Source organism: Heloderma suspectum, chromosome 2, assembly GCF_057233095.1.
Source record: "Heloderma suspectum isolate Gila_16-S chromosome 2, 16-S_ref, whole genome shotgun sequence".
Classification (NCBI taxonomy): domain Eukaryota; kingdom Metazoa; phylum Chordata; class Lepidosauria; order Squamata; family Helodermatidae; genus Heloderma; species Heloderma suspectum.
In genome coordinates, this window is record NC_139459.1 from 180,571,348 (window position 1) to 180,599,045 (window position 27,698).

The 27,698-nt window shown below is 47.5% G+C and overlaps 1 protein-coding gene across 1 annotated transcript in view; it reads left to right on the forward strand.

Moving 5' to 3' along the window:
• The window catches only part of ITGA5 (integrin subunit alpha 5), a 103,012-nt gene that overhangs the window by 42,437 nt on the left and 32,877 nt on the right, over positions 1 to 27,698 (forward strand). Inside the window, exons 7-19 of the mRNA XM_084836535.1 lie at positions 1,651 to 1,776; positions 3,251 to 3,295; positions 3,783 to 3,826; positions 5,945 to 6,001; positions 7,543 to 7,595; positions 8,261 to 8,469; positions 12,478 to 12,669; positions 13,941 to 13,986; positions 15,116 to 15,223; positions 17,678 to 17,733; positions 23,652 to 23,806; positions 25,456 to 25,593; positions 27,134 to 27,204. Coding sequence (XP_084692661.1) covers positions 1,651 to 1,776; positions 3,251 to 3,295; positions 3,783 to 3,826; positions 5,945 to 6,001; positions 7,543 to 7,595; positions 8,261 to 8,469; positions 12,478 to 12,669; positions 13,941 to 13,986; positions 15,116 to 15,223; positions 17,678 to 17,733; positions 23,652 to 23,806; positions 25,456 to 25,593; positions 27,134 to 27,204 — 1,300 coding nt within the window. The remainder of the gene's footprint in view (positions 1 to 1,650; positions 1,777 to 3,250; positions 3,296 to 3,782; positions 3,827 to 5,944; positions 6,002 to 7,542; positions 7,596 to 8,260; positions 8,470 to 12,477; positions 12,670 to 13,940; positions 13,987 to 15,115; positions 15,224 to 17,677; positions 17,734 to 23,651; positions 23,807 to 25,455; positions 25,594 to 27,133; positions 27,205 to 27,698) is intronic.

Consider the following 27,698-nt stretch of genomic DNA (forward strand, 5'->3'; position numbering starts at 1 on the left):
CTCCTGTTTGCTTGTGGCTAGTGAATGTTAATTAAGGGTTCCATTTTGGTTCAGAAGCTCTTAATTTAAAAAAAAAAGTCTGAGGCAAGTAGCGCCTTAAATGGAAAGTGCGTATTGGATGTTGGCTGAAGAGGGTGTGCGTGAGCCTTGAGATTATGTGAGGATAACTGTTCATGGTCTTTCCTCAAATTTAAATCAACATCTATGGGACGCTTGTATGTATCTCCAAATCTGTGCCACAAAATGTCCAATTCTGGGCACAGAGCAAGGCCAATTAATGTGAATTGCACTTATTTTTTGTGAGCATTTATTTAAACTTGTGTATGTCGTGAAGCTGCCTTGGACTGAGTCCAACCGTTGTTTGGCATGGCTGGCTGGGGGTGCTGGGAGTTGTAGCCCAATGGATTGGGAAGACACCCACTCAAGGAAAGCTGGTCTACCGCTACAGGCAGGGGCTTCCCAAGATCTCAAGCTGTGGTCTTTTCCTAGCCCTGCCATGTCGAGATCCTGGAATGCCAGGAGTAGAATATGAGGCTTACACTTGTGAAATAATATACTCTGCCACTGAACTACAGGCCCTACCTAAATAAAAATCTCTTAATTTAGAGATTTTGCAAAACGGGGGAACCATGTATGTGCCAGAGTGAGTGTGCGCGCATACAAGAAAGAAAGGAAAAAGCAGTGCGTTGGCAGTAGAGCTGAAAAAAAGTATCTAAATTCCAGCTTGCAAGCATATATACAGTGACACAAAATCTTTAAGAAAAACCTTGGCATGTGGGTTTCAAGTTTTTCCAACAACTAAGAAATGAGTGGCAATTCACACACAGAGACCCTGCACGCATCTCCATGTTTGCATCTGTTCTACCTCAAAGTGCAGGTTTGAGAACAGGCGTTTGCTGAGGTAATATGTCGTTCTGCCCACAGTGGTATAGGTCACTAATGCTCACGAGTCAGGGGTACCACAGCCATTTGCTATGGGGCTGAAGAGGAGACCTCCATGGGATCCAGCACAATGCCCTGTGGGATGGACTGGATTGTGGAGTTTTTCACAAGACGGTAGTTTTTGTAACTAGCATAATTCTCTTTGTACTTTGTCAACAGTATAAAAATTGGTGCTTTAAAAGGTACATCAGTTGGCAATATTTATTTGACTGGTCCAGTTGATCGAGATTTCTTGTTTTTGACCTGTCAGATTCCAACCCTACTTTCAAGCATACCTTCGAGGGCTATTTTATAGGAAAATAAAATGAACACCAAGGTTCACAGGAAGCAGGATCTGTTGCCACTTTCCTGTAGCATCACAACAGACACAGCACTGGTTGTTTGCTTCCTCACACATGGAGATGCCGACTTCCGCCATCCCTCCCCCATGTCCCGCAAATTCAGCAAGACCATTAACATTTATATTCTGCTCCCCTTCCAGGCATCTCAAAGTGTCATACATAGCCCCTCTCCCATTTTTATCCTTGCACAAACCTCTGTGTGTGTGTGTTTGTGTGTGTGTATGAGGGGGAGAGAGAGAGATTGAGAGAGAGAGAGAGAGACTGGCCCAAGGTCACCCAATAGCTTTATGGCAGAGTGAGGATTTCAACCTGGGTGTCCCCAGCCCTAGTCCAACACTCTAACCACTACACCACACTTTTTCTTCAGGCCAGGTGCTCTCGGCAACTCAGGATGCTATTGAACAGTCCTATGACCCTGAATATTTAATCTTGGAGGTGAAAGGGCAACTCGAGACACGTCAGACTCACATCAATGCTGATGACAGTTACCTTGGTGAGTGCTGGAGAGAAGGGAGAGATGGGCGAAATAATTGTTGTCTTAGGCTGGTATTTTCTTCCTGGTGGCTGGCTGCTTCACGGGTGGGAATCTGAGATCCAAGCAGTGGGGTCTGTTTCACCAGATTAGTTTTCTGACTCCTCCGCTTACTTCCTCTGTGGATCTATCCATACCAGAGGTTTGGAACCTCAGGCCTGCAAGCCAAATCTGGCCCACCTGGGGTCCCAATGCAGCCCTCCGGGGTTCCCTAGATGGCCCCATAACTGCCTATCATTTGGTGGTTTCATGGCTTTTGCAGGTTCCCTCCCCCATTCTAAAAGGTTGAAATGCCTCTCCTAAGGCTTGGTTACTGGCAGTACAAGCTTTGAGCTAAAGTATGCTGGAGCTCTTGATATTTCAGACCTGCTCCATTTTTCCTTTGTGCCCACCCCCCACCAGAATGCAACCACCCAAGAGCTTCTCCAAAATTGAGTTTGTCCCTCGGGCTGAAAGAGGTTCGACACCCCTGGTCCGCACACTAGAGACAGGCAGCTAGAGGCCCTGGGGGGCCAAATGTGCTCCCTAAAGGCTTCCTGTCTTGCCCTTGATTCCAAAGACCTTCCCACACACATGACTTGCAGCTACTTTCCCCCGGACCAAGACACAGTCAAAGGGCTCTTTAATGCCTTCTTTCCGAGTGTGAACACCAGTTCTTTTACGTTCATGAGTCTCAGCTGCTCATTCCCATAGTCAAACCAGGACACAGGGAAATCGTAGCGAGCAACCAAGCTGTGGCTGAAGGCAGAGTCTCTGCAGAAGCCTCTGCTTCTATTCACACAGGGTAGAAGTGGTTAAAGAACCCTTTGCCTGGAGGTCTTGGTTAGTGTGGGTGCGAGCCCCTGGGCGGAGCCAGCATTGCACACCCTCCAGTTCTCGCTCATTTCAAAATATGGGCCCTGTTAAAAATGAGTTGCCAACCAGGCCTACGCATTGAAGAAGTTGCCGTGAGCTACAACAGCATCTGCAACATGTGGGGTTCCTGATTTCACTCGCCCTAGGGGAAGTGATCATGGAAACAGTGACAGGATTGATGTCTTGAGGGGGCGGAGGTCACATTACAGTAGTTCAAGGTAAAAGCCTGCGATGGTCAGCACTGAAATGTAACCAGGGCTTTTCTGTGGTTTTACCTTCCTTTCACCCCATTTGGGGGTATTCCTCACCTCATAGTGACATTTCCCTGTAAAACATTATTTTTGCATGCACTGATCTTTAGAGAGAACCATAAGGAGAGACATGGGTACACTGATCTATTCCAAGCCCTAAATGGGGAAGGGTTTTGCCACTTAGGACAATCAGTATGTGACTGGATTGTAGACAACCTGTGGAACTGCAAAGCATCCTGGGAAATGGCAATAGCACTCTGTAGTGGCCTTAGCAGGTGTAGCATGGCAATTATTTGTCATTTATGCTGTACCTTCTGCTTTGTCCCTAGGCTACTCCGTGGCTGTAGGTGAATTCAGCGGAGACTCCACTGAAGGTACTAATGGGCTTAGTGAGAGTGATGGAGATGGGGCTGACATCTGTGCATCTTTTGGAGAGCAGAGAGCCTGGGCTATGTGTACCCTGCACCAAAAACATACACATCCATTGCATTCTGACCAAATTATAGACATCAGATTTGCAAAGTTTGTATATATATTTTTCTATGACGATAGGTTTTCAAATAAATTGTAACCTTTTTTTTCTCTTCCTTTTTTTGTTGGAGACTGTGGAGGGAATGCTAGAGCAATGTTAGAGAGGTTGAGGTTCATAGTATGGGGTACAAGTTGGTAAATAGTGTGAGAGTGAGTGTGTGTGAGTGTGTGTGTGTGTGTGTGTGTGTGTGTTTCTTTCATGAGGACTAGAAACTCGATTTGCTCCACTCGTTTCTGTGTTATATCCTATATTCCACATTTTATGGTGTGCATGCGGTGATACAGTTCCATCCTGCTGCTGAGGCCTTGTGTTCCTTTGTTCTCTTGCAGACTTTGTGGCTGGCGTTCCTAAAGGAAACTTGACCTATGGATATGTAAGAGCCATACCTCTGTCCTTTCTCCCCACTCCACCTTTGCCATCAGTCATAATCATTCTCTTGCAAGACTGCTTGGGGTGGAGGTGCTGGGCAGAATTTGCCAGCTTACCTGTTGATGTGGGTGGGCTCTCAGGAGCATATTTACTCTAAAGTGCTCATGGACTTCCTCAGTTTCCTCCAGGTGTAATTTAACATGCATTTAAAAAAAAAAAATGCCAAGCAGCTTAGGCATTAAGGATGACTTCCTATCTTTAAATCTGTGGGGCGTTTAAGATCTATATCGGGGGCGCTGCACCTACTGTAGAGTAAAAATGAAAATAAGGCATAGCTGCTAGACACACATTTAAAACTATATCTGTTTTGGCCCAACCTCCACTATCATGTTAAGCCAGCAAGGCGATATAGTGAGGCCTTCTCAAAAGCTGATCCTCAAAGTTCACCAAAAGCTAAAGCTCACCAAAAAAGCCAAAGCTGATCAGTTCCCTTAGAAGTGCCACATTTCCCGTTCTACCTGGGATGCTGTTTGATAGTTCAGAGATGGGGAACAGGGAGATTAAATCCATAGGGAGTTATTTATACCAGCCAGGCTGGGAGATGCTTTGAGCTGCAGTCCAATACATTTGGAGGGCACCAAGTTGGGGAAGGATGCCGTAGGGTGCAATCCTATGCATGTTTAGAAAAAGAAAAGGCCTACAACTCTCAGCATTCCCCAGCCAGCTTAGGGAATGCTGGGATTCACCAGCAGCATGGTTGGCTGGGGAATGCTGGGAGTTGTACGCCTTTTCTCTGTTTAAGCATATATAGAATTGTGCCTTTACTCGATTTGTACTGTTAGAGCATCCTATGTTATTTTAACTATTACGAACATATATCCTCCTCTGTCATAAAACCTCAGGCTTGGTAGTTTGATAGATAGATAAATAAATAAAAAATATATAAACCATTGGAATCCTCAGTACATCCTTTGTTTACCATATAGCAGACTGTAAGGGTCTCTTTGGCATGTGTGTTGCTCAGTACCTCACACAGACGTGCAAGTCCCAGCGAGAGCCACGTCTGACCACATTCAGGCGCTGAACAGTGTGGTTGTGCTTTTTGGTGTCATGGAATCAATAGGTTTCTTACTGGGAGTGGCTCTTTCTTACAGGCCCCTTCCTGTATGCATGGTGGAGAGCATCAGACACAGGCAAAACCCGGGCCTGCACGGTAAAGGAGATGCAATTCCACCTGGAGGCACTGGCCCTTATGGCTGCTGTTTGGTTCCCATGATCCCTTGCAGTTGTGGCAGTTCTTGACCCAGGACGAATGAGTTGACTGTTTTATTGTGAATTAAGACATTGCCTCACACAAACGCACCCACAGCACCGTCTCCTCCCCAGCCACCCTTAATTTGGCATCACTGAGCTGCACGTTTATTGTTGACCCATGCAGTTGCTATAGCAACCAGTGACTTTCTAAAGAGGAGGGAAATGTGGAGGCCCGAAACTGAATGAATCTGATTTCCCTGCGGCCATTTGGCTGTGGCCAAGAACTAACCCATGATGTTGCGGAGGTTACTTCGGGCTGTGATTCTCTTTGCTTCTAACATGTGATGCGTGCGGCCTCCGTTCGCACACACTTTCACTGTGTGACCTTGCTGTGACCTGTTTGGTAGCCCACGGAACAGCCTCAGAGGAACCACAGCTCTCACTTCTTGACTAAAGTACAATGTGGTAACTGCACCATCCTTCCCCAGGAGAGGGTAACTGCACAATACAATTCCACGTATTGTGAAATACGCTGCAGAAATACTTCCCCAGCGTATTTCACAATACGCTGCCCGCCAACTCATTTTCTGCAACATAGCAAGTTCGTTGAGATGACATGTGTTTTTGTGTTCCTGGTTTGGTGCTGTAGCGCAGAACAGGAAATGCAGAAGAATCTTGAGTGTTTTGCCTCAGGGTCATTCTCCCCTCCCCCCAAATAGCCATGTGGATGGTGGAATGCAAATGTCCTCGTAATAAGAGGGATAAATTATGGGGATTTGGATGAGTCTGAAGGGCTCTGTTGGTTCTCTGTGGGAATTGCCATCTGACCAGCCACATCTGTTTTCTCTTCCTTTTCTTTTCCTTCCAGGTTACGATTCTAAATGGAAGTGACATTCGGCATTTATACAACTTTTCTGGAGAACAGGTGAATGGCTGCACTGTCCACACTGATGCCAGGAAAAAGGATCTGGTGCCAGAGCAGGGCCAGGTTCAACCACTCATAAAGGCCTCAGTCCTCTCCAGCTGGAATCAGTTGCCATCACCTGTTGTACAGTACAGCCACCAGCAGGCCATAGCTGGCTTATGGTCTGAGGTTTATTCCAGGAATCAGGGAGGTGGGGAGACACGCACAAAAAAGAAGTATATGATGGTTGCTAAGCTCCCATATGCTTCCTTGTCCCCTTTCCTTTCCCTTCATGAATAGCTTTCAGCTTGTCTGGGGTCTTTAGGCAAGACTGTGACTATGCCATGATTCTGCAGTAGTGTAGCAAAAGAGCAGAATGCGATACTGAATGATGGATTCCAGACTCTGGGTTTTCATTTAAATAAAGCAAGTTTCTAGCCCTTATGGCTGTGGGGAAAATGCTTGGAAGATGTGTGAGCAATGTCTGCTGACGTCTCAGAAACCAGAGATGTGGCTGAGTAACATTTCCAGTAATTTAGGGGCAAGGCTTCCATTCCCTGCACAGCAATTTGCTCTACCCCATCACTGGTAAAATCAGAATAAATTATGCAAAAGATTAATGTTGCCATTCTCCCCTCTCTTTGTATAATTTATACAGGTTGCAGAATCCTTTTCCAGGCCTAGAATTTTGATTGCTTGGTGCAGGATTTTACATTTGTTTTTAGTGTAGAAGACACTCAACCCTGCCTTTAAACTTGGCTAACAATGTGTGTGTAGTGGGAAGAGGGGAAGACATCTTCAAGTCATAAAGATGTAGTCTGAGCCCTGTGAAGGCAGTAGGGGAGATGGCATAGAGGAAGCTGGTAGCCCAGTGGAGGCTCTTCCCCCTAGAGCAGGAGTGTTGAACCTCTTTTGGAGAAGCTCTAGGGGGCCACATTCCAATAGCAGGCGGGGCCAAAATCGAAAGAGGCAGGGCCAAAACTATCCAAAATACCACCTTAAAGCTCTTACTACTAGTAAATAAGCCTTAGAGGGGAGGCATTTCAACCTTTTAGTATTGGGGGGGGGGACTACACAAAAGCTGGGAAATGACTGAACGATCAGTGCTTGTAGGGGAAAGAAGTGTTGCTAGGGGAAGAGGGTGTGTCTACCTGTGGGCTGGATCTGCATCCAGGCAGGCTGGATCTGCATCCAGGCAGGCTGGATCTGCATCCCTGCCCTAGAACAGCCTTTGCCCAATCTATTGCCCTCCTAATGTTTTGGACTGAAACTCCCATCAGCCCTAGCCAGCATGGCCTATGGCCAGGGATAGTGGGAGTTGTAGTCCAAAACATTGGGAGGGAAGACTGCCCTAGAGCCTCAAGCATTCTCATGATGGGCGTGTTTGGGAGGAATCCCTTCCCTTGCTCCAAGAAACAATGTGGAGGTGCCCAGATACCATGATGAGGGGAATGTGTGACTGGCCTGAGGGAAATCAAGATCACCGCTCTGGCCAGTGGTTCATGATTCCTGCTCCATGTTGACATCCATAGCTTCATCATGCCTCTCACTTCCCTCAACAGATGGCTGCCTATTTTGGGTATGCTGTGGCCGCCACTGATATCAACGGTGACGGGTGAGTGTTAAGGAGGGACAACCCAGTCCACAGTTAATGTGGGGAGGGGGATAGAAATGGCCCTTCTCTTCCCTAGAAGAAGTTGAGGGAATATCTGGAAATACGGCTGGGTTCAGGGAGGTTTGGGGGAGTATCAAACGGATGTGGGCTGGGAAGCGGAGCAGAGAGCTGTAGTGGGGGCTGAGCTGTGGAGGGAAGACCCCATGGAAACACTTGGGACAAGGTTGAGGAGGGGTCCTCTGTGCACTTGGGCCAGGGATGGGCAACCTCAGGGAGTCCAGGGGCCACTTTTGACCCCTCTGCAGGCCGCACTCCTGCCAAAAAAAGAAAGATCAGGCGAAAACCACTATGGGGAAATAAAACTGACAAATTTAGCTTGTTTTCAAGCGAAATGTCTCCCATTTTAGCCTTCAGTAGTGGTTTGCCACCGAAATTCAGCAGCAAACCAACAATTACTTTGTCACCACAAATTTTGGGGGTGGGGGATGCATGTGGCCTGCAGGCCATGTGTTGCCAATCCCTGTTCTAGGCCCTGTTATCTCTCCCATGTCCGCCCGACATTGTAATTATTACTGAGTCCCTGCAGCGAGCTGTGTGTCTTCTGACACCGGAGTTGAAGATTTTGCTTCTTACCTTCTCCCTGTCACCTCTCCCCTACCTCGCAGCCTAGATGACTTGCTGATCGGAGCCCCCTTGTTTATGGAGAAGACAGAAGATGGCCGCGTGCAGGAGGTGGGCAGGGTCTACATCTACTTGCAAAACCTGGATGGCATGGAGCCGAGCCCATCGGCGGTACTTACGGGTCATCAAGAGTTTGGCCGCTTTGGCAGTGCTGTTGCCCCTCTTGGGGACCTCAATCAAGATGGCTACAATGGTATGGAAGTTTGATAACAGGTTTAGGGCAGGGGAGGGGAAAAGCAGAGAATGTTAATGAGTGTGGAATATTTATACAGTTAAGAGTGTGGGTGTATGTAGGTGTATAGGAGAGAGAGAGAAAGAGTTATAGAATCATAGAATAGTAGGGTTGGAAGGGGCCTACAAGGCCATCTTGTAGGCCTTGTAGGCCCCTACCCTAGAGTTCCTAGCGGTTTACTTGCAAAATATGGACGACTGTTCGGACAGTTTCATTTGTTGTTGTTAAATGCCTGTCCTCCCTCAAACCTTTTAGTTTTGACAGGAGGATACACCAAACAGCTCATCAGTTCTAGCCTTCTCTTATTTCATGGTGAAGCAAATAAGCAAATGCCAGATCCCTGTTCCGCTTCAAAGCGACATTTTCCAGCGTTTTTACAGCCAGGGCACACTGTTTTATGTTATGACAGAGGTGAGGAACCTGTGGGCCTCCAGATGTTGCTGGAGACGAACGTACAGTGTCCGTGACCATTGGCCATGCTGGCTGGGGTTGATGGGACTTGGAACTCTAGCAACATCTGGAGTTTTATGAGTTAAAATAGGAAGTGCACTTTAGTCCCACACCCAGCCACCCTAAAGTGCGCCTGTGTGTTTCACTGTTCTGGGTGTGCCTCCTCATGGGAATGAAGCCAGTTGAGAGCAGCAACCCATGCAGAGAGGCAGCAGGCAGCCTATTTGGTACATGCTGCATCTTTGCATGGAGCAATCCCATCTCGCCTAATGCAGAGGGACAGCAGAATTACTTGGCCCCTAGTGGCAACAGATTGGGAAAAGGCAAGCTCAGAGCAGCCGACTGTGCAGAGAGAGACTGCAAGCAACCGCTTCTGCAGATGCTTTGGGGAGGGGCCGTGGCTCACTAGAAATGCACAAGCTTTGCGTGTTGAGGGTCACAGGTTTTATCCCTGGCACCTCCAGTTTATAAGAATCTCAGGTAGCAGGACATCAAGATCTGAGACCTTGAAAAGCTGCTGCCAATCAAGAAGAGACAGTGCCGGGCTAGAGGGACCAGTGGTCCGAGTTGGTATACAGTCATTTTGTCTGTCCAGAATCTATGGGGAAGGGCTGTAGCTCTGAGGTAAAGTGCACACTTTGCATGCAGAAGGTCTCAGGTACGATCCCTGCCACCACCAGCTCAAAAGGGCTGAGAATGCTGGAGAGCCACCACCAGTCAGAAGACCATGTATTAGGCTAAAACGACCTGTAGGTGGATCTTCCGGAAACCTTTAATGAATGAATGGATTTTTCCGTTAACATGCTAGTGGATAACACACTAAAACAACCTGTAGGTGGATCTTCCGGAAACCTTCAATGAATGAATGGATTTTTCCGTAACACACTAGTGTGCCCTGGTGCACAGTCTAGGAAAGGCTTGATCTCATGAGCCACCATGCAGATAAAAGTACATCATAGATATGGCCAGTGGTTCAATGTTTGGGCTCATGTACCATTTAAGAGTTGCATAGATGAGAAAATTTGGGCATGGGTAGGTTTGCAAACTAGCACACATACCCCACCAACTTTTCTATACCTGCTGAAATTCCCTCTTATCTACTTAACAGCTAAAGGCATTGCAGCCTATGTAGGGTTCAGCCTGCCTAGATTCCACTTCTGTATCCTTGATTGTGTGGATCACAACAAACTGTGGCAAATTCTGAAAGTGATGGGAGTACCAGACCACCTTACCTGTCTCCTGAGAAACCTGTACGAGGGTCAAGAAGCAACAGTAAGAACCAGACATGGAACAACCGATTGGTTCAAAATTGGGAAAGGAGTACGACAAGGCTGCATATTATCACCCTGCTTATTTAACTTATATGCGGAGTACATCATGAGAAATGCCGGGTTGGATGAATCAGAGGTCGGAATTAAGATTGCTGGGAGAATTATCAACAAACCTCCGATATGCAGACGATACCACCCTAATGGCAGAAAGCGAAGAGGATCTAAAGAGCCTCTTGTTGAGGGTGAAAGAGGAGAGTGCAAAAGCTGATTTGAAACTCAACATTAAAAAAACGAAGATCATGGCATCTGGCCCCATCACTTCCTGGCATATAGAAGGGGAAAAAATGGAAGCAGTGACAGATTTTACTTTCTTGGGCTCCAAGATCACCGCAGACGGTGACTGTAGCCATGAAATTAAAAGACGCTTGCTCCTTGGGAGGAAAGCTATGGCCAACCTAGACAGCATAGTCGGAAGCAGAGACATCACCTTGCCGACAAAGGTCCGTCTAATCAAAGCTATGGTTTTCCCAGTAGTAATGTATGGCTGTGAGAGCTGGACTATAAGGAAGGCTGAGCGCCGAAGAATCGATGCTTTCGAACTGTGGTGCTGGAGAAGACTCTTACGAGTCCCCTGGACTGCAAGGAGGTCCAATCAGTCCATCCTAAAGGAAATCAACCCTGAGTCCTCATTGGAAGGACAGATAATGAAGCTGAAGCTCCAATATTTTGGCCACCTAATGCGAAGAGAAAACTCCCTGGAAAAGACCCTGATGCTGGGAAAGACTGAAGGCAAAAGGAGAAGGGGACGGCAGAGGATGAGATGGCTAGATAGCATCACTGATGCAATGAATACGAACTTGAGCACGCTCCGGGAGAGAGCGCAGGACAGGAAGGCCTGGCGTGCTATGGTCCATGGGGTCACGAAGAGTCGGACACGACTGAACGACTGAACAACAACAAATCCTTAGAATCCCTTTAAGGGAACCTTTTGAACCAATCTGACAGTGAGCCAACACGGCCCCCAGCACTGGGGCAGGGACTGGAGCAGAGCTGGTGTGTGTGTGAAATGTAACGTGGTACAAAGGAAGAGGGGGCAGGGGGCAGATAAGCAGAAAGAGTGGGCCTGCTTTGGCTGGCAGGCTGGAGTGTCCTACCCGAAACGTTGCATGCATATTCAAGATAACATGGATTAGTTACCCTTTAACAGCTATGCTGCACGCAAACTAGAGGGGTTACAGAAACAGAAAGGAGTGTTTTGTCCTTGTGCCCTGTCAGTGTATGTTTATGTGCAAAGTAGGGATTCTGATCTACATTGGCAAACAGTTGGGAACAACGATTTTTTAAGTATGAAAATCTCAACTTGTCCATGTAACAGAATAGGAAAGCCCGGCATATGGTTTTGCTGCCATCTGCTGGCTGATATTCCTACTACAACTCACGTAGGATTATCTTTGTCTTTTGACCTATCTAAGAACAGTTGCTGAAAACTCCTGGTCTCTCTGCCGCAATCAGAACAAGAGATTTTTAAAAAATCTTGCCTTTCAACCCAGAGATTTCCAAAGCAGCTGCTATCAACAACAACAATGAAAACAGCAACAAAACTAATCAGAGTTAAGTGTAGAGAAACAATCAGTTCAGTTTTGAAGCTGTTGTGGAGAGAGGCAGCCTGGCCTTCCCTAGATCCAATTCTTGAACCTGTAGCCCACTGCAAGGGGTGATAGATGGGGGGGCTCAGGATGAAGAAAGTGTTTGTATTTAAGTGTGGTATAGCTAATTGAGGGGTAAATACGTTCCAGCACAAGAAGGTTTTGCACCTTGGAAGTGAGCTCATTAAACGCTGGTTTGAGCCGGTTGAAGATGAAAGCAGATGAGCAGCTCTAAACCATGGTTTGTCTGTTGTATGTCTGGAGGCTCAAACCATGGTGTGGATTCTTAACTATGGTTAGCACAAACCATGGTTTCCCATTCTGTCCGAACTCAGCTTAACAAACATATTGTGTCTCGTGCCATGTTACGTTTGCCCGGGGGTGGGGTGGGGGGATAGGTAAGTAACTGGGAAATGCACTGTTGTTTCTTCCTTTAAAATCACACAGGAGTCCCACCCCATGGTTTCATGATCAACTTCTTTATATGATGGTTAGCTCCTTCCATTTCCTTTTCACCAAACCCTTGCTAATTCCAGCTCCCATCATATCCATGCCCTGAAATAACCATACAAGCGACAATACCTTGGTGTTTGTTCCTACAGATGTGGCCATTGGAGCACCGTTTGGTGGCAAGGCCCAGCAAGGTGTGGTCTACGTGTACAACGGCCAACGTGATGGGCTGCACCCCAAACCTTCTCAAGTCTTGCAAGGCCACTGGTTTGCTAGCGAGACCCCTGACTTCTTTGGCTTTGCCCTGCGGGGGGCCAAGGACCTGGATGGAAATGGCTACCCAGGTGAGGACTGTATGTGACACTGCAATAAAGGCTGCCTTTGGAACCTGTGGAACGAAATGGCCATAACTCACCCTTCCCCAGCTTGTCACCATCCAGATAACGTTGGACTCCAACTCCAATGATTCCCAGCCATTGGCCATGCTGGCTAGGAATTATGGGAGTTGCGGCGCAACACATCTGGAGGGTACCAGGTTGGAGAAGGCTGCCATTGCTTATTTGGCAGAGCACCTGCTTTGCATGCATAAGGTTTTAGATTCAACCATCTCCAGTTAAAGCCAGAAGCAAAAGAAGGTCCAGTGAACTCTTAAAATATAGTGGAACAGCAACTTGGTTTGCCTATAATTCCAAGTGAGTGCTAAATATATGTATGAAGTTACATAATAGCTTTAATGAAGCCCAAATACTATATACAGGTGGGGCCTGCAACAAAATGTTGCAGTGGAAATGCTTCTGTTCCCTGTTCAGTCAGTCTGCCATACCCTCCTTTAGGATAATCCATTCCATTCCCCTTTTATCCTGGTTTTCCATTCCCCCCATCCCCAAACAATCAACATTCCGTGGCCACTGAACATGTTTCGTCCTCGTTGGGCTGATTTTTGGGATCCCCCTCCTTAGGGTTTTACTCTTGAGATATTTTTGCACCTTTGCAAATATTGGAGCCCTCCCAAGCCTGCTGTTACCTCCCTCTTGTGCGTGGGTGGTGCCATTTTAGCTACATAAATGGCGGCACTCATGCCTGAACACTGGAATGATATTCCTGAAATTGTAACAATTTTGCATCTGGATAATTCCCAGAAACACTCATACAACTATTACTTCACAGTGGTTTTCCAAAAGAAACTCTCATCCCACAGACAGCAATAGTCAAAATATCTGAGGCTCTAGAGAGGTTGGCATCCTTGCATAGATCACAGTCCTGACCAGACTTGTATTTCATGACATTCTCTGACCTAAATACACACTTGTTCTTTCATCCTTATCTCTTAGGGAGTTGTATGCCCCTCTCAGTAAAAGACAGCTTCCTATGAAAGATTAGTAAAGGGGGGTGTCTCTGTGCATGTGTTGAGTGATTTTTCCCATAACCACTGAGAAACTATCGTCATCTAGGAATCAGGTGCAGGCCTTTCCAGGCCAAAGGATGTGATATCCAGGCAGCCGTGAGCTGATTTTTGTTTTCTTTAGAAACTAACTCCTCGAAATCGTACCAAAATCCACAGTGAGATTTTTGCCTGTCAAGGGCTTAACAGTGTCTCCCTTTCTCTTTCCTGCAGATCTGATCGTGGGGGCCTTTGGAGTGGACACAGCCATGGTTTACAGGTAGGCATTGCAGGGGGATGCAGACCTCTTCCCCTGCTTTGGGAGAGGAGGGTTTGAATTCAGAATAACAGATGAAATGGTGAGCCCGTCACAGGGTTATTTCTCTTTCTTTCTCTTGCATGGTTACTATTTGTTTGAACGCTCAAGACACATCACATTCACTTGATTGAAGTCATAGCTCACTATCTCCTGGATTATCCTGGAAATGTCAGATGAGACAGGAAGCATGGTGACTCATGACTTGGACCATTCACTGGACCAGTTTCCATATGACAAAAAAAATCCCTGAAAGGTTCTGCTCATCCTCATGTAAATAATTGTCATGTGAATCTAATCTCCAACTCCACAAGCTACCCACATGACCTGTCACTGCCTCATACGTTCCCAGGGGCTCTCAGAGCGGGATGGGACTGTGATGATTGCTTTACCCCATCCAGGCTTGCTGGCCTTGGAAACCCTCTTCCAAGGGTTGGTGATGTCTAGGCAAACCACCAATTTCCCCAACCATTGTTGGCTCCAGAGAACATGGCAGTTCGATGTGGGAATGAGAAATGTCTTTTGGGTTGAAGCTAGTGTTTCTAGATACTGGATAGTATCCAACATTGGTATTCCCCTAGCAGTAATAATGTTGCACTAGAAACGTTATGGAAACCAACACTGGGGCAATGAGAAGAGGGTGGGTGCTCCAGAAAGAAGGTGCCTCACTCTGAGGAGTTCTCAGAGTGAAGTATCAGCCCACCCAAGCATCTGGTACCGCTCTCCAGGGAGCTCTCCAGGCCCAAATACCTCACCCTGAGGGGTCCTTCCTCAGAGCAAGGCATTCTGGGTGAGGTAGCTTTGGAGATCGCCTCGGCTGCCAGCATTGGACACTACCCTAGGATTACAGATGGTGGACCGTTGAGACCTTGTAGGAGAAAACAGTAGTGGTCTGGGATTCTGCCAAGCTGATGAGACAGGACTTGAAAGAGGCATGAAGGCTGCGCAGTTCAACTGTCTGCCCTGCCCTGGTCTCACCTTATCCACATGATTTTGGCCTACTAGGTCCTGCTCTTTCTGACGCTGCCTGGATGCTTCCTTCTAAGGCCATCTCTCTCATGATAGATCACCTCTCTTGTGTCTCCCTCTGCAGGGGCCGCCCCATTGTTCATGCCAGCGCCACTCTCAGCATCTTCCCCTCCATGTTTAACCCCGAGGAGCGAGCGTGCACCCTGGAGGGCTCTGGGACTCCTGTTGCGTGGTGAGTGATGTTGGAAGGTACAGCTTTGCAACATCCTGTCAGCAGCTTTCCCCAAGTCACCCTGACGCTGTCGTTTTGTTGGCCCTTTTTCTAAGCTCAGCATAGACCCTATGATTCTAAGAGTTCCTGGGGCTAAACAATGACAGTGAAACCATTTTCAGAGCAGCGGTGTTCCACACTGAGTACGAGGGTGTTGGTCCTGAATAAAGCTACCTGCTTTTTGCCAGGACACTTTCTGGGTTTTATCCAGTTAGAGAGTGAAAAGACCGTATCTGGACAAGCCCTAATTGAACTGTGGCTATTAGGCCCATCTGAGATTGGTCCTGGGGCTTACCTCCCAATCTCCAAGTGAGTCAAGGAAAAGGAGAGCTCCTACAGGTAAACCTTCGTCAGCATTTTGTACCTTGGTGTACATTTTCTTTTGGACAGGTGTGTATAAGCAAGATGGCTGGGGAAATTTTAAAATAACAAAAGTGAGTGGCTGCCCTTTTTAACTTTGTCCATGGGCTGGTCTGCATGCTAGTGGGTGGCAGAGAGTGGAAGCCAGAAGGGAGCATTCTCTGGGTGCCTGTAGCAGCTGTCATAACCAGTAGCTGCTACAGACCCCTGGAGGCTTCTAGCCACGGGGAGTCTCATCTAGGGGCCCCTGCTTGAACCAGCCCCCTAGGTCAAGGGTGTTGAAGCTCTTTCAGTCAGGGCTGAATTCAGTTTTTAGAAGCACTTGGGAGCCATGCTCCAGTGGTGGGCAGGACCGAAGGCCAAAGGGGCGAGGCCAAAATAGGGAAAATCCCAGCATGTTTTAGCTTAAATCTCTTGCTGCCGGTCACTGAGCCTCAGGAGAGGCATTTCAACTTTTAGAGTGGGGAAAAACTGCAAAAGCCCGGAAACCACCAAACAATTGGCAGCTGGGGGAAAGGGGATGACTCAGGGAGGAGGGGGTGTGGACCTATGGAGGGCTAGATTGGGACCCCTGGAGGGACAGATTTGGCCAGGCGTTGACACCCCTGCCTTGGTTGTTCATCGTACGAAGCACCTCCATGCGCTCTGTGCAAATGAGGAACTAGAGGCAGGTGTAACATTTTCTGGCAGCAGTGGAATAAGCGATTACATGGAGGCCGTTTTCAAGGGCTCCCCATGTGATAAAAATAACATGTAGACCAGCCATGTGTCTTCCAGATTTGCTCAGGCTAAGCAGGAATGGTATTGGCCCTCTAGCTGTGATGGGGGTGGGGTGGGGGGTGTATTTATAGACTAAATTTTTCTGTTGCTGAGCAACAGGGGGAAGAGGAGGGACTGTGCTGGCCGCCTGCCCAACCTCTCAGTGAATTGGGTGATTGTAGTAAGCCAGTGACCTGGCTGGGACCCCATGGCTGGGCGGAAAGGCTAAGTCAGCCAGACAGGACCCTGCCTAGCCATCCCGTCTACCCCCCCCCCCGCCCGATCAAATGTCACCATTCTCCTTTCCCCACTGCTGCAGCAGAGACTCTGCCGGGCAGCCTCCCTTTCCTACCCACAGTTGCCAGGTCTGCTGCATCCCAGTGTTGTCTTTTGCATTTCAGTGTGAGCAGTCTTGGAACACCTGTTGCCCTGGCCTTGGGAACGCTGTCCTCTGGCCTTCTCTCTGATTTAGGCCTGGTAGATGCCTCTTTCCCACAAAGGGCTGCCCCTGGAGAGATGGAAAATGTGGTGTCCGCTTTGTCTCCAGCTTTCCCTGCCTTTGCAATGCTATCTTTGAGTAGAGCAGAGGCCCCCAAGTCTTCTCTCACGCTCCACCTCTGAACACCACTTCCGGGGAGCATGGGCGGGCGGGTGCTATTGCCCTCACGTCCTGCTAGTGGGCTTCCCAGAGCCTTTTGATTGGCTGCTGGGTGAACAGAATGCTGGACTAGATAGGCCTTTGGTCTAGAGATGTGAAGGCCTGGAGAGAAGAAATAACCCACATAAAATGGGGTTGGGGGCACAGAAAAAAATAGAAAAAACCATGAAGGGTTCCCATTTTTTCCAGGGATTTTTGGAGAATTTGGTGGGGGGGTGGGGTCTGAATAATTCCGGTTTTTTTCCCAGGCATTCACATCTCTATTTTGGTCTGATCCAGCATGGCTTTCCTTATGTTCACCCTTCCTATCATTGCTGGGTGTAGCTACGTCAGAACTCTGGCTGTATGAGGGGAGCAGTGTATCCTGATCACCTGCTCCTCCTGACACATACCAAGCATCCTTTCAATTATGTCCAAGCACTTTGCAGGAATTATTGCATCCTCACGGAGTCCTTTGAGGAAGGCTCTTAATAATCCCATTCTGTTGTTGGGGAGTTGCGATGGAGAGTGTGACCGAAGAAGGATTTGAACCCAGAGCATTCCCCTTCAGGCCTAACCCTCTGCCCAGTAAGACCACACTGTCTTTCACAGGTTTCTTACAGTGGCTCATTGCTCCCCCCTTTCTCCCATATCAACAGCATCAACTTGAGCTTCTGCCTGAATGCATCTGGGAAGCATGTGCCTGACTCCATTGGTGAGTAACTGGGTGGCAGGGGGCGTAAATAGCATGTGGGGTGTATGGGGGATTCTCTGTCCAGGAACCACCATCTTGCTGTTGGTGATCCAATCCACCTCTCCCTGGCCATCCGTACCACTGTCTAAGCTGGCTTCAGGAACCTCTCTTAGAATTCAGCGCAGTTGGTCCACAGTCATCAGTAGGCCAAGGAGTTACACCAGCCTTCTCCAGCCTTGAACCCTCCAGATGCATTGGACTACAAGTCCCATCATTCCCAGCCTGGCTGGCAATGGTGGGAGTTGCACTCCAACACATCTAGAGGTTTCGAGGCTGGGGAAGGCTGAGTTAGACCAAGATCAGGTGGAGGTCAAGCCAAAGGCACACTTCCAAATCAGTCTGGAAGGGCTACTTAGAAGCGAGAACTGGGGATACCGAGTGGCTTTGGGAAACAGGTGGACAGGCAGCAGAAGCAGCAGGAATAGTTAGAAGGTAATCCAAAGAGCAGGCAGGCCTGGGTCAAGCAAAAGGGCTAGAATCAGCAGGGAATAAATAAGGTGCCCTGTTATTCCGGCATGATCTTGATCAGCCTTCCCCAACTTGGTACCCTCCCGATGTTTTGGACCTCAACTCCCATCAGCTCCAGCCAGCGTGGCTAATGGTCAGGTATACTGGGAGTTGTCCCAAACATCTGGAGGTCACCAGAAAGCTGACCTGGAGGGGAAGCATTTACAACTTCTTATAGAATAGAATCATAGAATAGTAGGGTTGGAAGGGGCCTACAAGGCCATTGAGTCCAACCCTCTGCTCAATGCAGGAATCCAAGTCAGAGCATCCCTGACAGATGGCTGTCCAGCCTCGTCTTGAACGCCTCCACTGTAGGAGAGCCCACCACCTCCCTAGGTAATGGGTTCCATTGTCGTATTGCTCTAACAGTCAGGACGTTTTTCCTGATGTTCAGCCGGAATCTGGCTTCCTGTAACTTCAGCCCATTATTCCGTGTCCTGCACTCTGGGATGATCGAGAAGAGATGCTGTCCTTCCTCTCTGTGACAACCTTTCAAGTACTTGAAGAGTGCTATCATATCTCCTCTCAGTCTTCTCTTCTCAAGGCTAAACATGCCCAGTTCTTTCCATCTCTCTTCATAGGGCTTTGTTTCCAGTCCCCTGATCATCTTTGTTGCCCTCCTCTAAATCCTCTCCAGTTTGTCTGCATCCTTCTTAATGTGTGGTGCCCAGAACTGGACACAGTACTCCAGATGAGGCCAAACCAGTGCTGAGTAGAGGGGAACTAGTACTTCCCGGGATTTGGAGGCGATGCTTCTATTAATGCAGCCCAAAAGAGCATTGGCCTTTTTTGCAGCCACATCACATTGTTGGCTCATATTCAGCTTGTGATCAACAACAATTCCAAGATCCTTCTTGCTTGTAGTGTGGATGAGCCACGTATCCCCCATCTTGTAATTGTGCCTTTGGTTTCTTTTTCCTAGGTGCAGAACTTGGCATTTATCCCTATTAAATGTCATTCTGTTGTTTTCTGCCCAGCGCTCCAGTCTATCCAGATCACTTTGAATTTTGTTTCTGTCTTCCAAAGTATTAGCTATTCCGCCCCATTTTGTGTCATCTGCAGATTTGATCAGCATTCCCTGCACCTCCTCCTCCAGGTCATTAATACAAAAGTTGAAGAGCACTGGGCCCAGGACAGCCCTGCAGGACCCCACTCGTTACCTCTCCCCAGTTTGAGAAGGTCCCATTGATAAGCACTCTTTGAGTCCGATTCTGTAGCCAACTGTGGGTCCACCGGATCGTTGTTTCATCTAGCCCACTTTGAGCTAGTTTGCTCATCAGGAGATCTTGGGGCACTTTGTCGAAAGCTTTGCTGAAGTCGAGGTATATTATGTCCACAGCATTCCCATGGTCCACAAGGGAGGTTACTTGATCAAAAAATGAGATCAGATTTGTCTGGCAGGACTTGTTTTTGACAAATCCATGTTGGCTTCGAGTAACCATGGCATTGTTGTCAAGGTGCTTACAGATGGATTGCTTTATGATCTGCTCCAGAATTTTCCCAGGGATTGATGTCAGACTGACTGGTCTGTAGTTCCCAGGTTCCTCCTTTTTACCCTTTTTGAAGATAGGGACAATGTTAGCCCTCCTCCAGTCATCTGGCACTTCACCGGTCCTCCATGATTTCTCAAAGAGAATAGACAGCGGCTCTGAGAGTTCTTCTGCCAGTTCCTTTATTACTCTAGGGTGCCGTTCATCTGGCCCTAGAGATTTGAACTCATCAAAGTAATTAGGTGTTACTTGACCATAAGCCTATTGATCTCAGGCTGCAATCCTGCCCCTTCAGCCTGTACTTCTCCTTTGCCAGTGGGGTCATAGACCCTGAAGACTGAGAAGACTGAGCCAAAGTAGGAATTGAGCACCTCTGCCTTTTCTTTGTCATCTGTTATCGTTTTGCCATCCTTATTTAATAGCTGAACCACCATTTCTTTCTTCTGCCTTTTACTATGCAAGTAGCTGAAGAAAGCCTTTTTGTTGTTTTTAGCATCCCTCGCTAACCTCAGCTCATTCTCAGCTTTAGCCTTCCTGACGCCATCCCTGCAATTCTGTGCTACCTGCCTGTACTCTTCCTTTGTTACTTGGCCTTCTTTCCACTTCCTATATGTGTGCTTTTTTGTTTTCAGGTCATCTCTAAGCTTTTTGTGAAGCCACATTGGCTTCTTCTATTGTCTTCCGCCTTTTCTTCTTGTTGGAATTGTTTGTAATTGTGCCTTGAGAATTTCCTTTTTTAAAAGCTCCCACCCATCTTGGACTCCTTTTCTCGTTAGCGTCGCTTGCCATGGGACCTTACTGATCATTGTTCTGAGTTTATTAAAATCAGCTTTCCTAAAATCCAGGGTACGCATTTGACTACACTTGGCTTTTGCTTCCCTTAGAACCAAGAACTCAAGTACAACATGGTCGCTTTCCCCCAGAGTTCCTGTAACTGCTACTTTGTCCACTAAGTCATCTCTTTTGAGATGCTACTAAGTCCACTAAGTTCCTTCCTCTACTTTCTGTAGGAGGAAGTTATCCGCCACACAAGTCAGGAATTTCCTGGAGGAGCCATGTTTTGCAGAATTTGTCTGCCAACAAATATCGGGGAAATTGAAGTCCTCCATTACTACTACATCATGCTTCTTTAAAACATTGGGTATTTGCTTTTCAAAAGTTTCATCCTTGTCTTCTCCTTGATTGGGTGGCCGGTAGTAGACCCCCACCATCAGGTTCCTTTTATTCTTTGCTCCATGTATTTTGATCCAGGTGCTCTTGATGGGGCTACCAAGCTCATCCTCCTGTATTTCTGTGCAAAGATATGTATTTTTCACATACATTGCAACCCCACCTCCCTTTCTGCTCCTCCTGTTCTTTTTGAACAAGTTATATCCTTCAATTGCTGTATTCCAGTCATGAGAGTCATCCCACCAAGTCTCAGTTATACCTATCAAGTCATAATTTCCCTCCTGTATTAAGTGTTCAAGTTCATTTTGTTTGTTTCCCATACTCTGGGCATTAGTTTATAGACATCGAAGACCATGTGCTTCATAGTCTGGCTTTCTTCCTAGTTCTGGCTTTCCTTCCAGGTCAGCTAGGGCCAACAGGGGAGAGATCAGAGGCACAGCCTCACCCAGACTATTCTCATTAAGCAACACTCCCATGGTGACCTTTATTTACCATTGGAAGAGGTCTGGGGAGAAAGGAATCTGCTGCCAGTTCTTAGCTTGGAACTTGGCAGGTTGTGACAACCACAGGCTGTATGGTGCCAGGGGTCGGGATTTAGCAGTGGGACTTGCCTTTTGCTCTCTGCTTGTCAGAGGAGGAAGCTTCCAGCCTGCTCTCTGTCCTTCCGTGCCATCATTGCCTATGGCAGTATTGCAGCAGCCACCTCAGCAGCAGTCAGGTGATTTGAGGGGCTTAAATGTTTCACCTGCTCTAAAGCTGCTGGCTCTGGCCAGCCTTCTCAGTTTTGAGTGACTTGTTCCCAGACTGCCTACAGACCTATTTCTTGGCTCATGCTGAACTATAAGCCAGGGGTGAGGAACCTGTGGCTTGGGCTGGAGGCAGCTCACTAGGCCTTTCTACCTGGTCCACAGAAGCTCTGGCCAAGGCCCCGCACCCCGGGAAAGGCCGCCAGGGGCAAGGGAAACTGGCTCCATCAGGTTCCTAAAGGCTTTGCTTACCTAAATGTGAATGCAGGCCTTGACAAAGTAATGTGAAAATTGAGCCTTATACCCTAGCCTAGGTGATGAGGCACCCATATATCTTGGTTCTTGGCACTGGTAGGTCTCTTATGGCCGTTCTGTAATAAAAAGCCCTGGATAGATTCTCCTGATAATATCCCACCGCCCACTGCCTTCCTGCTGCTATGCAAACCTGACTGGCATCAAGATGGAGACATATGCCACATTCCTAAACACGCTGACTAGGGAGTAAGCCTCACTGAACACAGAGGGACTTACTTCTGAGTAAACACACACAGGAGTGCAGTGTGCATAGGGGATTGTCCTCCTCTGTCTCTGTCAACCCGTCACAGGAGAGGCCTTGTTCAAGCCCCCACCCACACTAGATCTGTGGAGGTGACTAAAGTGAAGAGTAGCACACCTTATGCCACATCCCAAAAGTGCTTAATAAAATTTTTACCAGAAAATATTCGCAAAACATACAATGGATTTTTGAGCCCCGCATGATCTTGAAGGAATTAATTCTAAAATAGCCACATGGAAAGCTCCTTTCCTTTCCTTTTCTTTCCTTTCCATCATCTGAATAATGCTTTATTATTCAGTGATGTGACTAATAATAACAGGGTTTTGTTTCTCTATTTTAAAGAGAAAAGCCAATGATCAAATTTTATATTGGCATTTTAATAGCATGTAGTAATGTTATTTTGATGTTTTCCTTTTTCAAGATGAAGATGTTATGTTCCATTGTTGCAAGCCGCTTCGGGCATACTTTTTTTTTTAATAAGGCAAGATGAAAATCAAATAAAATGTGTTAAATGGCTCAGCCAGCACAAGGGATAGCTGCATTTCTGATGTGTTGATTTATCTCCATTTCTGGCTCCCTGTAAAAAAGTGGTATCTGCAGTTCACTTTTCTTTCTTCTTTTCTTTTCCCCTAAGTAATGAGTTTTATTTTGGAAGAAAGGCAGGCAATGGAAAGCAAGAACACATATAATATAATACAACAAGATAACTAAAGGAATAGGGAAACTCACTGATTATGATCTTTAGAATATTGTGTTAAATTTTCTGTGGGAAATAGATAACCCTTCCTCTCACTCCTTGTGTCAGAATTGATCTTGTGTCATTTTTGTCATCATCAATTTATTTCTGTCACTTTTCCATAGTAAAACCATGCTCAAAGCAGCTTACAGCAACATCAATAAAATTAAATATAGCAAAAGTATAGCAACATTTCTACAGTTATAAAACATAACAAGATTTAAATAATACACATTAAAATATTTTTCATTGATAAATATACATTAGGATTAAACAGTCCAATAATAATTCTGTTAAGGTCAAACAAAGGAGACATAAACAAATCCAGACAGCAAAAATAACCACAGGGGCAGGAACCTTTGTAGCTGGGAGTCAGCCAGCCAGGGCCCTGCCCTCCCAGGCCAGGTGAAGTGAGCCAGAGAAGTAGAGACCAGGTCTTACAGAACCCACAACTAGTTCGTTTTGGCTTTGGGTCTTCTGTAATTCCAGAAGGAGCCGAGTATGAAACCCTGTTCCAGTCCCTGTTGTTTTGCTAATGTAACAAGAACCCCGTAGCACGGTGGGTGCTTAATATTGCTTCTGCAACTGGCTTAGGAATCCTGCAGGGCTGAGTTCTAGGGCACAGTACAGTTGATTCTCAGTTGGAGCCATCGTCTTCTGTCTGACCCGAGCAGGATTCACTGTGGAGTTGCACCTCGACCACCTCAAGCACAAAGAGGCAATGAAGCGGGCACTCTTCCTACATTCGCAGCAGCCCCACCTGGTCCAGACTCTCCAAGTCCGCAACGGTGCCAACTCTGAGTGCCGTGAGATGAAGATCTACCTCAGGGTGAGTTGCAATCTGTGTTGACGGGCCCTGCCATCCTCTCTTGGGCAACATCTTTTTCGCCAGAGTGAGAAATCTCCGAGGGACCGAGGAACTAAGAACCTGACATTATTTTCGCACTTTGTCTCAAATGGAGCAACTTTTTAGCGTTTAGAAAATATTTAGAAAGTGGGGCCCCTCGGGAGTCCTCCATCGGTACCTTGTGGAGTTCCACAGGGGGATTGAACAGATATCTTTGATTCATGAGGAAGGTTGGACATGATCCAGGCGAAGGGCTTCAGCAGATCTTTATGAACCCGGCTATTGGATCTACTAGTGAACCCCCTTCCTGATAAGCTATAAACCTAAGTAATTAAATGTCTGCAAAGCTAGAAATTTATTTTAAAATACCCTGAACAGAATGGTGTAGTGGTTAGAGTGTCAGATTTGGACTGGGGAGATGCAGGTCCCCGTTCAGCCATGAAGTTCACTGGGTGACCTTGGGCCACCCTCTATCTCTCAGCCTAACCTACCTGCAGGGTTGTTGTGACAAATGGGATGGGGGAGAACCATGATGCCCCCTTGAGCTCCTTCGAGGAAAGGTAGGATATAAACATAATCATTGATGTAGCATCAATGTACATGATGTTTTAAAGAGTAACAATAAGAAGGGAAGGGCTGTAGCTCAGTGGTATTGCCCCTGCTTTGCAGGAGAAAGGTCCCAGGTTCGATGCCAGGCATCTCCAGGTATGGCTGGGAAAGAATCCTGCCTGAAACTCTGGAGAGCCGTTGCTGCCAGTCAGTGTCAACAGTACTGGGCTAGATGGACCAGTGGCCTGACTTAGAATAAGGGGGCTTCCTATGTTCCTAAGAAAGATCCCTGCCCCAAACAGCTTACAATATAAATTGTATTTGTTTGAAATTCATTTGGTTAATTAAACTTCCATAAAAGGGATGTGATTCTGGGGCAGAATTAAGCACAGACAATAAATTTTTTTAAAAAAACAGTCTGGTAGACAGGAACATAGTAAGCTCCTAGCACATAGTTGGCATCACATTATATAAACTCTAATAATACTGCAGCTGTGGCTGGATATGCAGCTCTTTTGCAGTCCCCACTGTTTTTCTGAGGAACCAGAGAAGTTACACATGGTGTGGAGAATGTGGATAGGGAGACATTTTTCTCTCTCTCTCACAATACTAGAACCTGGGGTCATCCCATAAAGCGGATTGGTGGGAGATTTAGGACAGATCAAAGGAAGGACTTCTTCACCCAGCACAGAGTTAAACTATGGAATTCCCTACCACAAGATTCACTACCAATTTGTATGGCTTAAAAAGGGTATTGGACAAATTCCTGGAGGAGAAGTCTATCAATGGCTGCTAGTCTGATGACTATATGCTACCTCCAGAAACAGAGGCAGTATGCCTGTGTACACCACTTGCTGGGGAACGTGGGTGGGAGGATGCTGTTGCACTCATGTCCTGCTTGTGGGTTTCCCTTGGGCAGCTGGTCGGCCCTTGTGTGAACAGAATGCTGGACCAGATGATCCAGCAGGGCTCTTCTTATTTTCTTAGGAGCATCAGTGACCCCATATTGCAGCATGCATGTCTTCATGGCATGGGCTTAATGCTCTTGTCACTATCCTCAGCCTCTCTCTCTCTCTCTCCAGGGTGAGTCAGAATTCCGTGACAAGCTCTCCCCCATCCACCTCTCGCTCAACTTCTCGCTGGATCCAGAGGCCCCGCCAGATGCGCACGGTCTGCAACCCATCCTCACCTACCTCACTCACAACCACATTGAGCAGAAGGTACGCACTCTGGTAGTGGGGGGCTGTGCAATAGGGCTGAACCTGCCAGCCAAGTCAGTGGGGGGCATTCTCTCCTCCCTGGCAGGAAAGACGGCAGTGCAGTTGCAGTCATCCTAACGGAAAAACAATAGCACATGGGGTCAACAGGAGAGCGAAGCCCAAGACCCCTGTTAGTCTTCATTCCTACATCACTGTTCAATCCAGGAAGAGCTGCTGGTCATCCAGGCGGGGCTTTGTCAACCTCTCCCTGCAGCTGGAGATACTACTATGGGCCGGTGTGGTAGAGAGCAGGGATGTGGAACCTCTGGCCCGCAGGGTTAATCTGACCTGCGGACGTTCTGCATTCAGCCCAGAGACCCTCCTCGGTTCCTCCAGAGCCCCTGGAGGAATCCACCCTGGAGGAATTCCCGTTCTTATCTCTGATCACAGATCGGAGATCACAACGGGGGCAGGGGAGAGGACTCAGCTGGCTCCAGGAAGAATGGCATTGTTCTCGGTGCCGGGCAAGTACTTTCACGCACCATCCCTCATAGGGATGATGCATGCCGAGCATAGCCAGGGACTCAGCCCTTTCTGGGAAGACTGGAAGGGGGTAGGGTGCTGAAATCAAGATTCAGATTTTTGTTTGGCTGTGAGGTTCATGGGCATGAGGGGCAGACAGGCTTGGGGCAACTCTCAGGCTAGCCCAGTGGCAGTGGGTAGCTCCAATGTCAGTGGGGCGGCGAATCTGCTGTGGGTTTCAGTCAGGTGCTGCACACCTTGGATAGCTCCTTTAGAGTTCTGAGTGGTTCTGACTGAAACCTGGAGCAGATTCACCGCCCCACTTACATTGGAGCCACCAGCCTCCGCTACGCTAGTCAATCTCATGGTGGGGGAGGTGTTTCAAAGATAAAATGAGAATAGATAAAGAATGAGATAAAATAAAAGAGAAAAAGAGAAGAAGATCCCAGAGTTATGTGTATACATTTATGAAGGGTATCCTATCAGTTACTTCAGCTGTGGGTTGTTTTCTTTCTCCCCACTTACAATCTTTTCCTCCCTTCTCTTTCTCTGCGGGAGCAGCGAGTGCTTCAGTTAGGGACAGGATTTCAGTGGGCAAGGTTTGCAAAAAAGAATATGCCTGTTGCAGGGTGTGTTTTGGTTGCCTCAGTAGTCTGACTGTGTGCCCTACTTGTGGTCGGGCAGGAGTCTCCAAGGGCAGATCGGCTACGGGCATCCTGTACTTGTGAGCCTTGTGACACTGCATGTGTGTGTCTTGGCTTGTTTGCTTGAGCTGTTGGGAGCTCTATTAACATGAGAAAAGCTAGATATGGACTGAATTTCTGTGACTCTGGAAGACAGGGCGACTAATGTGTGAACGAGGGTTGAACTAGCCGGGTTTTCTTTTTTGGCGTTTTTATTTCTCTTAAGATTCTGTATTGTAGCCTGCGCAGGACCCTTTGGAGAAGTCAGTAAAGAAAGATACAAGTTAATCCCCCTGGCATAGGTGAATAGGCAGAGTGGTACATCTGTCTCATATCCAGCCCTCTTTGTCCTCCAGGCCCAGATCCAGCTTGATTGTGGCGAAGACAACGTCTGTGTCCCTGACCTCCACCTCGAAGTCTCTTCTGGGTAAGGCTCTGCCTGCTGAGCCACAAGCCAGGGTGACGCCAGGCAACTGCATGCTCACCCACCCACCCCTTTGCATCCTTCCTATGCATGTTCATCACCAGGCTTTGCCTTTAGGGAGTCGGGAAGGGGATGTAGCCAGCAGCATCCCTGCCAGCAGTGCTGATCTTCCTCCCTCCAGTGGTCTACTCACTACCCAGTTAACTATTCCTTCTAATCTGCACATCTGCATCCTGTGCATGTGGGTATGCATGCATACCTTTGGCATTGGGGACCTGTGGAGCAGTGATCTCCCCTATTACCTTCGGCATGTGGAAATGCAAGACTTTAGGATAGCTGATGGAGAAAATCATCCTCTGTTGGCAACCGTAACTGCCTCCATTGTTAACAGACCCTTCCCTGACCTCTCTTGTATCCTTCCCATTTAACATAGATTGTAAGCCTCCTGGGCAGCATTACAGCACTTTTTATGTTGTGTCAGCACCTAGTACACTGTT